The following is a 13,567-nucleotide window of genomic DNA, read 5'->3' as shown; positions in this document are numbered from 1 at the left end:
GGAAAAGGATGAGCACTGCCAGAGCCCTACAACCTGACCTCCAGCAGACCACTGGTGTGAATGTCTCTGACCAAACAATCAGAAACAGACTTCATGAGGGTGGCCTGAGGGCCCGACGTCCTCTAGAGGGCCCTGTGCTCACTGCCCGGCACCATGGAGCTTGATTGGCATTTGCCATTGAACACCAGAATTGGAAGGTCCGGTGTTCCGTGAAAAAACCATACCCGTGAGAAATCCATACCCTCGTCACTTCCGGTGCACCTACGGAGGGTATGGATTTCTCACGGTAGGTAAACTTGCGGCGCTTACATTAAAACAGCTCCTCTGCAACATAAATCATCTCCGCTCCGTCCCCTGTCACTTCCCTCATCTCCGGTAATAAATATAAAAGCGGATCATGGAGCCGCGATCACCGTCACATTTACGTCTCATACACCCGCCGCCGCTTTTATATTTATTACCGGAGATGAGGGAAGTGACAGTGATAGCAGAGGAGATGATTGTTGTTCCAGCCGAAGTGTTTTAATGTACCCGCCGCAAGTATATCATTAGAAACGGTGCCGTGATAATTTCATGCCCACCGAGCATGCGCACTTCTCAATTCCTTTCATGTTCTATTAGGTATCAGGGGCTCCGAGCATGCGCAATGCTGCGCTGCTCAGCTGTTTCAGACCGGAAGTGACGAGGGTATGGTTTCTTCACGGGGTATGGTTTTTTAACCTTACACCGCCACTGACACCCTGTGCTTGTCACAGATGAGAGCAGATTCACCCTGAGCACATGTGACAGACGTGAAAGGGTCTGGAGAAGCCATGGAGAACATTATGCTGTCTGTAACATTGCTCAGCATGACCGATTTGGTGGTGGGTCAGTGATGGTCTGGGGAGGCATATCCATGGAGGGATGCACAGACCTCCACTATGGCACCCTGACTGCCATTAGGTATTGTGATGAAATCGTTGGACCCATTGTCAGACTCTACACTGGTGCAGGGGGTCCTGGGTTCCTCCTGGTGCACGACAATGACCGGCCTCATGTGGTGAGAGTATGCAGCCAGGTCCTGGAGAATGAAGGAATTGATACCATTGAATGGCCCCCACGCTCACCTGACCCAAATCCAATAGAACACCTCTGGGACATTATGTTTCGTTGCATCCGATGCCACCAGGTGGCACCTCAGCCTGTTCAGGAGCTCAGTGATGCCCTGGTGCAGATCTGGGAGGAAAAACCCCAGGACACCATCCGTCTCATTAGGAGCATTCCCTGACATTGTCAGACATGTATACAAGCAATTGGGGGCCATACAAACTACTGAGGACCATTTTGAGTTGCTGCAATGACATTTCAGCAAAATGGACTAGCCTGCTGCATCATTTTTCCACTTTGATTTTCGGGGTGTCTTTGAATTCAGCCCTCTGTAGGGTGATAATTTTAATTTCCATCAAACGATGTGGCATCCTTTCATTCCTAACACATTACCCAGTCCATACCAGTATAGATCCTAACCCATTACCCAGTCCATACCAGTATAGATCCTAACACATTACCCAGTCCATATCAGTATAGATCCTAACACATTACCCAGCCCATACCAGTATAGATTTTTTTCCCATTGAGATCTGATGTGTTTTCAAAGCGTTCCTTTCATTTTTCTGAGCAGTGTATTACCACTGCATATAGATATTTAAAGCGGAGTTCCACCCAAAAGTGTAACTTCCGCTCTTTTGTTTCCTTCCCCCCTCTGGTGCCACATTTGGCACCTTTCAGGGGGAGGGGGGAACAGATACCTGTTCTTGACAGGTACCCTTCCCCAATTCCACGGCGCCGTCCCTCGGAAGTTCGGCCCCCTCCTCCTTCCCCTCGTTGCCGGGCCAATCCAAATGTGCAGCGTGCTTTGTGCATGCGCAGTAGGCTTCACTGCCGGGTTCTCTTACTAGCAATGGCGGCGGCAGCACCCAACAGCCGAAGGAAACATCGGATGCGGTGCCGACATCGCTGGACTCCAGGACAGGTAAGTGTCCTAATATTAAAAGTCAGCGGATACAGTATGTGTACAGTATGTGTAGCTGCTGACTTTTCATTTTTGGAGGGGGTGGAGGGGGAGGCGGAACTCCGCTTTAAGAATTGCCTTTTTTTTTTTTAAACTTTACATATTAACTAAATTTTACATCACACTTTAAGGTTATTATCCAATTCATCGAAAAAATAATCGGCCAGCGAATCGATTATGGAATCATTCGTTGAAGCCCTAGTAACATGACAAAACATGGAAAATTTCAAAGGGGTATGAATACTTTTTCAAGGCCCTCTAGGTGCAGAGCATTACACTTCATCAATATTGATTGAATAGCATCACACCTCAACAGATAAAGACTGCAGAGCATCACACCTCAACAGATAAAGACTGCAGAGCATCACACCTCAACAGATACTCAGTACTGGGTCAAATCCTTATGAAGATATATGAGAGTTGTGGTCCCCTGTAGATTGCCAGGAAAGTACATGGGAGGTCATACTGGGACTTGCAGTTCCCCCTGAGGAGTGGGAAGAGGGGGGAGGTCATGCTGTCAGTTGAAGTTCCCCCTGTGGAGAAGAGAGGTCATGCTGGGAGTTGTAGTTCTTCTGTGCAGAGGGAAGAAGGGGGAGGTTATGTTGGTAGTTTTAGCTCCCCCTATGGAGGAGGGAGGCCATGTTGGGAGTTGTAGCCCCCCCCCCCCGTGGAGGAGGAAGAGGGGGGTCATGCTGGGAGTTGTAGTTCCCCCGTGGTGGGAGGTCATGCTGGGAGTTGTCATTGTCCTGGGGGGGTCATGCTGGGAGTTGTAGTTCCCCTGGGGAGGGGGAGTCATGCTGGGAGTTGTCATTGTCCTGGGGGGGTCATGCTGGGAGTTGTAGTTCCCCTGGGGAGGGGGAGTCATGCTGGGAGTTGTCATTGTCCTGGGGGGGTCATGCTAGGAGTTGTAGTCCTCCTGGGGAGGGGGGTTTTCATGCTGGGAGCTGTAGTTCCCCATGGGGAGGGGAGTCATGCTGGGAGTTGTAGTTATTCTGTAAAGGAGGCGGAACCATGCCAACAGTTTCCCGCCTCTCTTACACTCCCCTCTGCGTCTTGTTGCGCGGTCCGCCCTCTGATCACGTGACCCGCCTTGCTTTTAGTTGCATCAGCCGCAGCCTCGCTCCCGGGGAGCGACAGCCGATTCAGCCAACTAGAAGCAGGAGCCGGTATCCGGTGTCCAATCGGCGGGAGGGGAGGAGTCTCAGGTGTCTGTCCCGGTCAGTGAGGAGACAACGTGTGACGGAAAGAACCCGGTCCGGGGCAGGTGAGAGTGGGGGAGGGGGGCAGATAAATGGTCCCTGACACTTACCTTCTAAAGGAGGGAGTCCGTATGTTGGGGGTATATTGGGGTTGTGTGGGGGAAGGGGGTATGTTAGGAGTAGGATTGCCACCTCATCCCTTTAAACCAGGACACCTATGAATTACACATGTTGTGAGGCTGACATAAGGCACTAAGTGAGTTTAATTGCCACCTTAATCAGACACAGAACCTGTGTAATTCATAGGTGTTCTGGAATAAAGAGATGAGGTGGGAACCCTAGTCAGGGTGCTGTGGGGGTGGTGTGTTGTGTGGGGGAGGGGGTATGTTGGGGTGGTGCATTGTGTGGGGGTGGTGCATTGTGTGAGGGAGGGGGTATGTCGGTGCATTGTGGGGGCGGTGCATGGTGTGGGGAGGGGATATGTAAGGGTGGTGCATTGTGTGAGGGAGGGGGTATGTTTGGGTGGTGCGTTTTGTGGGGGAGGGGGGGTATGTCGGGGTGGTGCGTTGTGGGGGGGGAGGGGGTATGTTGGGGTAGTGCATTGTGTGAGGGAGGGGGTATGTTTGGGTGGTGCGTTTTGTGGGGGAGGGGGTATGTAAGGGTTATGCGGGGGATGGGATATGTAAGGGTGGTGCGTTGTGTGGGGGAGGGGAAGGGTATCTGGAGTTAAGTCCTCACATATACTTTTCTCCCTCTCAGGTCACCATGACGACACCTCTGAGCGCCGCCGCCATCCGGGAGAAGTTCATTGACTTCTTCAAGCAGAATGCGCACACCTATGTGCACTCCTCGGCCGTCGTCCCCCTGGATGACCCCACCCTGCTCTTCGCTAACGCCGGCATGAACCAGGTCAAGATCCGTAGCACATAACATTGGATGGGGGAGGGGTGGGTGGCCAGAGGTAATCTTTATTGGTATGCACTGTACAGTGTGTAAAAGACCTTAGCGTTCCTCCAGCTCCACCCACATCCTCCAGTATAGCGACTTTCCTATGGTTAGCATTTGCATAGTAATGAGCATGCTCTCAAGTGGGAGTGTCTGAGACTGCTGATTGGATGCTCGGACCCTGAGCATTACATTGTAGGACTGGGATGTATCCCCTAGGCCAGTAATGGTAAACCTTGGAACTCCAGATGTTTTGGAACTACATTTCCCATGATGCTCCACTACACTGCAGAATGCATGAGCATTATGGGAAATGTAGTTCCAAAACATCTGGGGTGCCAAGATTCGCCATCACTGCCCTATGCTCACAATGCTGTTTGTTAGTGCAGACTTTCTAACCCAGGTTCATCAGGGGTGCTGATAAATGATGGCGGCTTCACCCAGAAATTTAGGATTATGAAAGTCTGCTTTCTTCCAAGACTCAGCAAATGTGTTAGCGCTGAAAGCATTCTTGATTGTGGGCTCATGGATGCGGAGATTGATGTGTGTTAGCCAATCACAGTGGTCAGTACCGTTTCCTGCCCCTGTACTGATCCTCCACTGTCAGGAGAAAAAGATACATTGTATCTACAGAAGTCTGCAAACACATTAGACAGAATAGTTACATTAGGGCTCCATCCGGGTCAGTAATGAGACTCATTCACACGGGCAGACAGGGAGCAGTACAAGCAGGTAGTCAAGCCACAGTTTTACTGCCCATCCCCCAAAGGCCCCTGCTGTTTATTCAGAGCATTGTGGCGTGACTGGTGGCTCCCGCGCGCAGGCGTGACGTCATCACGGCTCCGGACAATGACCGAGCCGAGGCCGCGAACCTAGAAGGAAGACCGGCTTGAGATGGAAGCTGGCTCCAGCAATCGCATCGCTGGAACACTTCATTTTCAGATAAGTGTAACATAATGTGCTAGTATGCGATGCATACTAGCACATTATGCCTTTGCCCTGCAGGTAAGTAAAAAAAACTGCTTTAGGTAAAGTGCATAGAATCCAATCGGCTTCTAACCTCAGCTTGGTGTAAACTAAGCTTCGGCAGTAAAATCTGGAAGCTGATTGGTTTCTATCTAGAAGTGAGCCTGATTTTGCACTCTCCAGTTTTAGTAAATAAACCCCAATAGACACTTTAAATCAAGAGAGAGAAAAAAAGTAAACCGCATACTACGGCAAAACGCACTCCACAGCAATCCACATGGTAAAAAGCTGCATTTTACTGCATTGGGTGGTGTGAACCAGGCCTAACTTTTAAATAAAAAAGCAAAAATGCGCACATTCAGATACAACAAAACAACCATACATTTGTAGTATCGTACATCTCTTCTGTGGTGTGTGATATAATTACATTAAATGTGTGTGTGTGTGTGTGTGTGTGTGTATATGTGTATATATATATATATATATATATATATATATAAACACGCACTGCTGCTTTTTCCTACATTTCCACGAGGAAAAAGTGCGTGTTATACGCCGATATAAGAAAAAAGGCCAGGAAGCCGCGCCGAGAGGTAGAAGGGGGCGGGCCGGTCTGAGAAGAAGGAATGACGAGCTGTCATCTGAAGTCCCGCCTCCTATGCCGAGCCGTGTGACGTCGATCATAGGCGCCGGGACTTCCGATGACTGCGATAGCTCGTCCTCTCTTCTCCTAGGCCCGGCCCGCCCCCTTCTACCTTTCGGCGCTGCTTTCTAGCCTTTTTTTTTTTTTAAATGGATTTGGATAGTGTCACTGGCGCTGGCGAGGCTGCGTTGGTGGGCACTGCGCTGGCGAGGCTGCGTTGGTGGGCACTGCGCTGTATACATACACATACTTTTTTTTTTCTTGTACAGGTTGTAAATGTGAAAGGATACCTTCTGAGATATATATATATATATATATATATATATATATATATATATATATATATATATATATATATATATATATATATATATATATATAAAAATAATATTCTCTCTGGGGTGCCTTGAGATTTTGCATACTTTTAAAGGGTACCATGACTGAAGGACTGAGTCATTTGGTTTAGTGTTTTTTTTTTTTTTTTTTTTTTTTTTTTTTTTTTACCCCCTTTTTTTGATGGCAATATTGACCAACTGTTGTAAGGGGTGTGTCCAGGAGGGCAGTGAGATAACCAGCCATGTAAGTTGTATTTCTTGGTTATCTTCCTCAAACGCCAGTTCATGATTGGCTCTAGTTATACTAAAAATCCCGCCCACTCCTGTGGACGCACAGTATGTGATATCTGCAGCCTCCATGACACAGCACCCTTCCCCCCCCCCCCCCTTCCCTGTCCCCTCCTTGTCCTTACTCAGCATTTCCTGGCACTCTGGCCATGTGCTGATTCTGAGCTGCTTCAACCCCTCGCTGCATCTGCAGAGCCATCACCGATCCCCAGACCTTCCCCACCGATCTGGCTGCAAATGTCTGCCCCCCCATTCACTGTACATTATTTGCTGATTTATGAGAGCGGGGGTGGTGTAGATGAGGAATGGAAGCAGAGAGAGTGTTCAGAGGAATGCAGCAACCCAAAATAACTCCTCAGAATCTGATTTCACTGATGGCATTTGTGGTGATCAGATCTTGGGGTGAGGAGTCCTCACCCCCCCCCCCCCCCAGATAAGGGATCCTGCCTTACTTCCCCCCTCCCCCATTCCCCTATTATGTACACTTAGATTATTGTGTTTGGGAAGAGGGGGAAAAAAAAAATCTCATCATGGAGGACCGTCGGATAACGCCTGAGCCATCATCTATTTTCTAATCGCTTTATTCCTTTTACGTTATGCCTCAATCCATTTACTAACATCTCAAACTTCAGCATAAGATTATTGTAAGGGTCCTTTCACCCGCTATGTGGTGACCTGTTTTCTTCTGCAAGAAAAAAAAAATATGCAGATCCCTGCTAGGGCACATAGGATACAATATTTTCTATGTTCCCCTGTCACCACAACACTGATGTGATCTGCAGTGCAGTAACATGTGGTCATGCTGCATTTTTCCATAGCACACAGGGTGGCACCGCATGTCATCCCACTGTAGTGCAACACACTGGACATCTGAATGAAGTGACACTATAAATACAGTTAAAGTAAACCATTTCAGTGCATCGCATAGCTCCCTGTCAGATGTCACACTGAATTGGATCGCTGTTCAGAGGGCAGTTGACAGGCAGCTGGGAGATGACCTGTTGCTGCCTCACTGCCTGTTTTAAAGCTTGAAAGGAAACGGTAATAAACTGCAAAAGACATTCATTACACACCGTTCCATTATACATTCATTACACACCGTTCCATTATAAACACAGCCAAACACTAAAGCCCCGTACACGCTGTGAGTGACTTGGGCGAGCGATTGTTCGGTTTTATTTGATTATTCACATCAAGTTGGAACTGAGGATAGAAATAATGTTCGAAGATTCTCATAGAAATAATGTTCGAAGATTCTCATACAACTCCCTTTTATTCATTTTTTGTTTCTGATCATGAGCAGTCTTTTGTAGCTATTTATTTGACAAAAATCGTACAAAAACTGTACACATTAAACGAAAATGAGTGTATAAGATACAATCAGTGCTACCTCTCCCTTCTTCCACCCAATCCTGTGTCAATGCATATTTAAAAATGCTTAGTTGCTGCTGTATACTGATTCCACCACATGACAAATTATATAAACTTACTCATACAGCGCAACCAAATACACCACCATAAACTCGTATATAATATGATCTGTGCTAACAATCCAAGTCCATTTAAATGCATAAAAGTGGAAAATTCTCCCAAAACAAAGTCCATAGATGAATGTGATCCACTGCAGGGTTCTTCAATCACACTTTAATTTATGACACCAGAAAGTGCACCCCACCGCCGACTGAAAAATCTGCTCACCTCAAAGAGGAGTTTAATCAGCTTCGTGCAAAAAACACTCCCGCAATATCCTACTGCAGTGGGCACTCTCCCCTCCAGGAACCCGGCTCTGTAAGCTCGTCTTAAAGCTCGGCAAACCTCATGTAATTCCACAGGCAGACTACATGGTGCTCTCCATTTAACGTTTTTTTTATTATTAATATGCCCCCATAAAAACACACTTACAAGATATATGGTTAAAAAGCACTTAAATTAGAGATTGACCGATTATCGGCAACACCGATATATCGGGGGGGGGGGGGCGATATGCACTTTCCCCGATATATCGGAATCGGCTCCGGAGGTTACCGATATTGCCGATATTTAGGGAAAGTGCTTGTACCGGAGTGATCCCTGCAGCTAGAGGCATCACCCCGGTACCGGCGTCCATAGCCGACGGTCAGCTGACTTGTAATGACAACTGATGCGGCCGAGAAGCCACTCAGCTGTCATTACAAGGAGCAGGAGGGGACGCCCCCCTCCCGCCCCCTTCCACGGCTTGCCCGGGTCTCCTGTCCCACTGGGAGGCCCTGGCAACCAGCCTGCACAGCCGCCAAAGACCAGATCAAAGCCGCATTCGGGTCTCCATGGAAAAACCCGGAAGTGATGTCATGACGTCACTTCCAGGTACTCGGCGCCAGATTAAAAAAAATTACAGCATTCAAAACAGCCAAACTTGGGGCCCCCCCCGGCCTTCCATGGCTCACCCGGGTAGACCCGGGTATCCTACCTCCACCGCCGCCAAAGAGAAGACCCGGTGTAGCATGAAGATATGTATCCCAGTGAAAGCTGGTATCCCTGCCGCAAATGCGCATGCACTGGTCTCCAGGTAAAAAACTCGGAAGTGATGTAATGACATCACTTCTGGGTACACTGCGCCGAATTAAAAAAACTGACAGCATTCAAAACAGCCAAACTTGGCGTTTTTGAATGCTTTTCAGTGCCGAGGAGGGGTTTGGGGTCTTTTAGACCCCCAGATCCCTCCACAAGGAGTACCTTTAGTAAAAAAAAAACCTATATTGGTCGATCACTACTTTAAATATCTATCACATCTGCCTGCTCACCACTCCACATCGATCGTGGTGACTGTGTGATGTCACTGGCTCGGCTCCTCCCTCTTTAGTTTATTAAATAAAAATTGTTCGTTCTTTTCCCATACATGACAAATTTTTCCCTTCAGAAATTTTACGTTCAGAAGGTCGGAATCGGCTGTTCAAAGTTTTGTACACACTAAATTGTGCGATTGTTCCTCGGACAAAAATGTTCGCCCAATTTTCTTATAGTGTGTACGGCGTTATTCCCCTGAAGGGTTCATGTTTGGCAGCAGTACTGTAAGACTGCAGATTGCAATATGCATGGTGAGCTTAAGGTCCCATTATCACTTGGACTCCAAAGTCGCAGGAAAAGTCACACCCCATGTTTCCTATTGTAATACTGTTCATATCTGTGCGACTTAAAGTAGTTACTGCACTAGTTTGGACCGACTTTCATTGGGGCTTGAGGGCCATAGATGTCAATGTAAACCCTCAAAGTTTAACGTATAACTAAAGGCAACGTTTTTTTTTTTTTCTTTCAGTTTTGGATAGAATGGAGATGGATTAGAACACCTGTCAGGTTTTTTTTTCTTCGCTGTCTGTGCCCCTGTTAAGGAGATTTATTCTCTCCATCAATCCTGTTTACTATTACCATTACAAGTAAAAGTAAAAGAAAATCGCACATTTTGGGTTGTCCCCAGAAAAGTAATAGATGGGGACACTAGTCCGGGTCCCCAAGGAATTCCCTTATTTGCAGGGATTTCCTCTCGCTTCCTGTTTGGCTCTGGGACAGGAAGTGAAGGGAAATCTCTGCAATGGGACATAGATGGCGAACAAAATCTGACGGGTTATAACCCTCCATTGCTCTATGCAAATTAAAAAAAAAAAATGCCTTTAGTTTTACTTTAATGAAAGTCGCACCTGCATGATATACATGTGACTTTGTACAGCAAAAACAATCACATTGGTCAAAAGCAGTCGCACTCATCCAAAGTCACATTAAGTTGCACGATTTATAAGTCGCTCAAGTGTGACTGGACTCTTAAAGTCATTTCCAGCAATTCTAAATCTGCAGTTCTTAATATAATAATCTCTGGTGATCCTGCCATGAAGGTCTTTGTTCAGGTAATTCCTGATATTGAGTGACAACGCTCTGTCCTTGTCTTCCAGCTCTGGTCTTGTCTTTCTTGGTCGCCCTGTCACATGGGCTTCAGATTGAAACTATAAGTGGCCTGTTCCAACACACGGCTTATTGGCTCTGGCTGTTCAAAAACATGCTTTTATTTTGTATTTATTTTTTTTATCATTCTCAGATATTTCTCAGTTTTCAATCTCATCGCTTGAGAATTTTGTGTTTTTGTTTTTTTCAATAAACCACAGAGGAGTGATGTGTAAACTGGTGACTTGAGTTCCCCTTTCCTAGTACAGTAAAAGTTATTTCTTGGTTGTCCTTTACCCTGTGTTTCTAGAGAAATGCATTGTGGGATTTGTCAGATTTGAATGTCTGTAGGAAGGCAATGGAGTACCTTGACTCCTATATCAAGGAACTTTGCCTATAACAACTAGGGATGCACCGATCCAATATTGGGATCGGATATCGGCGCCGATACTGCCACAATAGCTAGATCGGGGGATCGGTAAAATTAACCGATCCACGGGCCTATCCAGTTTTGCTGAGTCCCGGCTCAGCAGTCCCTTACTTGCACGGAGCCGCAGATCCGGTTTTGCCTGAGTCCCTGTATTCTAAAATTTAGTCGGACCCGTGAAAATTCCGGACCCTCGTCACTTCCGGGGACGCTCCGTCACCACCAGCTGCAGCGAGCCCCGGTGCGCATGCGCACAAGGCATTTTCAAGGTCCAATGAAATTCTAAGACTTACGAACAGCTGACTGAGAGGAGGGGCTGAGGTGGGACGCACACACTGCTGCGGGATAATGTTACAACACCACCGCGTCATCGAGCAAGGAACATGTCGCAGAGCTGACTTAGAGGAGGCGGGAAGGAAGTGAATACTCATACTAAATAGTAATGATAAAAATGTTTAGTATTTCTTATTTAGTTTTTTTTTTTTTTTTTTATCATTACTATATTCACTTCCTTCTCGCCTCCTCTGTCAGCTCTGCAACATGTTCCTTGCTCGATGACGCGGCAGTGTTGTAACATTATCCCGCAGCGGTGTGTGCGTCCCACCTCAGCCCCTCCTCCTCTCAGCTGTTTGTAAGTCTTAGAATTTCATCGGACCTTGAAAATGCCTTGTGCGCATGCGCACCGGGGCTTGCACCACCTGGGTTATGACGTAGCCTCACCGGAAGTGACGAGGGTCTGGAATTTTCATGGGTCCGACGAAATTTTAGAACACCGGCTCAGCCGTCCCTTACTTGGTGTAGTAGTAGTATGGGATGGGAGCCGCTACTTCCTGTAATAGGTCCGGCTCACAGGCGGAGTGATATCAGATGGACTCCGCCTGTGAATGGAGGAGCCACACACATGAAGCAGCGGCTTTGCTCTGTACTGCAGCCGCATGCATATTGTGTATGTGTGTAGTTCCAGATCGGTATGGGCAGATACACAATGCCAGATATCGGTATCTGGAAAAGAAAAGTCTGATCGGTGCACCCCTAATAACAACTTGCTTCTTGCTGGAGGCTGCCATTTTGCTGAAGCCCAGAGCCCATAAACAGCAGTAAATCATAAAGTGAAACTAAACCCATTGATTTAACTGTGTTCAAAAAAGTTACATTCCTGGAATGCTGGGATTGCTAAAGGTCACATTTTGCTTGTGTCCTCAAGTGAACTGTCCAATCATCAAATGGCCGGTGTCATCACTTGATCACGTGTGCAGCACCATGGCCGTTGCAGTTTAAACAGAAGCCGCTTCCTTGGCTGTAAAGGATAGGAAGGAGGGTTTAATTCTGCTTCAAGACTGTCAGCAGATCGGCCTCCACAAACTCAGCAGTGCCTAAAAATGCCTAAAATGGGAGAGCAACTTAGCATGTGCAGAGCAGGGTGAGATGGTGTATTGCTGGATTTTAAACAGTATAGAGACACTTATTTACAGTATAATGTTTTGCATAGCTATACCTGCAAAAGGGATCAGCCTGAAGTGATCTAGCAGGACCTAATTTTCTGACTAAAGTAAAAGTAAAAAGTTTTTTTTTTTTTTTTTTTTTTTTACTCCAAATATATTCTATTATATATATATATATATATATATATATATATATATATATATATATATATATATATATATATATATATATATATATATATATTATATATATATATATATATATATATATATATATATATATATATATATATATATATATACACACACACACACACACACACACACACACACACACACACACACACACACACACACACACACACACACACACCCCTCTTAGATTGTATTTGTACTGTCTACCCTCAAGTTGTAAAGTGCTGCGTAAACAGTCGGCACTATATAAATCCTATATAATAATAATATATATATCTATCTCAATATCACAAAGAGACAGCACGGGGATGGGTGGGCTTCACAGTGACTGATCACGGTCATAGCCAATCAGTCTATCACAGCGATCAGGTGACCCGGAATCAGGAGTTCCAGGTCCTGGTCGTTAATACGACCTCATGAGACCCTGTGTTCCGTGAGAATTACCTACCCGTGAGAAAAACCTACCCCTCGTCACTTCCGGTGCTCGGCACTGTATGGAACGCAGCGGTTACATTAAAACAGCTGTGCTGAAATACGAGTCATCTCCGCTCCTGTCCCTGTCACTTCCCTCATCTCGGATAGTAAATATAAAAGCGTCGGCGGGTGTATGAGAACATAAATCACGGAGCCGAGAGCCGCTTTTATATTTACTTGCCGAGAGCAGGGAAGGAACAGGAGCGGAGATGACACGTATTTCAGCACAGCTATTTTATGTAACCGCCGCGTCGGTAGGTTTTTTTCACGGTACACCGTGATCTTTTCATACTAGTGCGCATGCGCACTAGTCAGCTCCTCAGTTCTTCCATTAGGTATCCGGGGCTCTGAGCATGCGCAATGCTGCGCTGCTCAGCTGTTTCTGGCCGGAAGTGACGAGGGTAGGTTTTTCTCACGGGGTAGGTAATTCTCACGTTACACCTGGTCTCTGTGTTGGAAGTGCTGTGCTGTGCACTCCCAACCACAAAGGAAGATGCGCAAATATGCGACCCCAGGGAAAAAAGCCGAGTACAGTGGGGCTGCATATTAGATCAGCATGAAGAGATTAAAACTCCCTCCCAGGTTCAGTGATTGGGACACTTGCACATTGGCGTTGGTGCATTCTGAGGTGCTGCAGCATGAGTGACATGGTTATTATTTTGGAGGTAGCAGTGTCACTGTCATAGATGGGATA

At 46.6% G+C, this 13,567-nt stretch overlaps 1 protein-coding gene across 1 annotated transcript in view; it reads left to right on the top strand.

Moving 5' to 3' along the window:
• Nucleotides 1-3,163: 3,163 nt before the first annotated feature.
• Nucleotides 3,164-13,567, top strand: part of AARS1 (alanyl-tRNA synthetase 1) — a 29,257-nt gene continuing 18,853 nt past the window's right edge. The window contains exons 1-2 of the mRNA XM_082269914.1: nt 3,164-3,314; nt 4,009-4,158. Coding sequence (XP_082126040.1) covers nt 4,015-4,158 — 144 coding nt within the window. The 5' untranslated portion in view covers nt 3,164-3,314; nt 4,009-4,014. The remainder of the gene's footprint in view (nt 3,315-4,008; nt 4,159-13,567) is intronic.

Source organism: Pelophylax lessonae (assembly GCF_965119305.1).
Source record: "Pelophylax lessonae genome assembly, chromosome: 10".
NCBI lineage: Eukaryota > Metazoa > Chordata > Amphibia > Anura > Ranidae > Pelophylax > Pelophylax lessonae.
The sequence above is the reverse complement of the archived record's forward strand: the minus strand, read 5'-3'. Positions and strand labels throughout refer to the sequence as shown.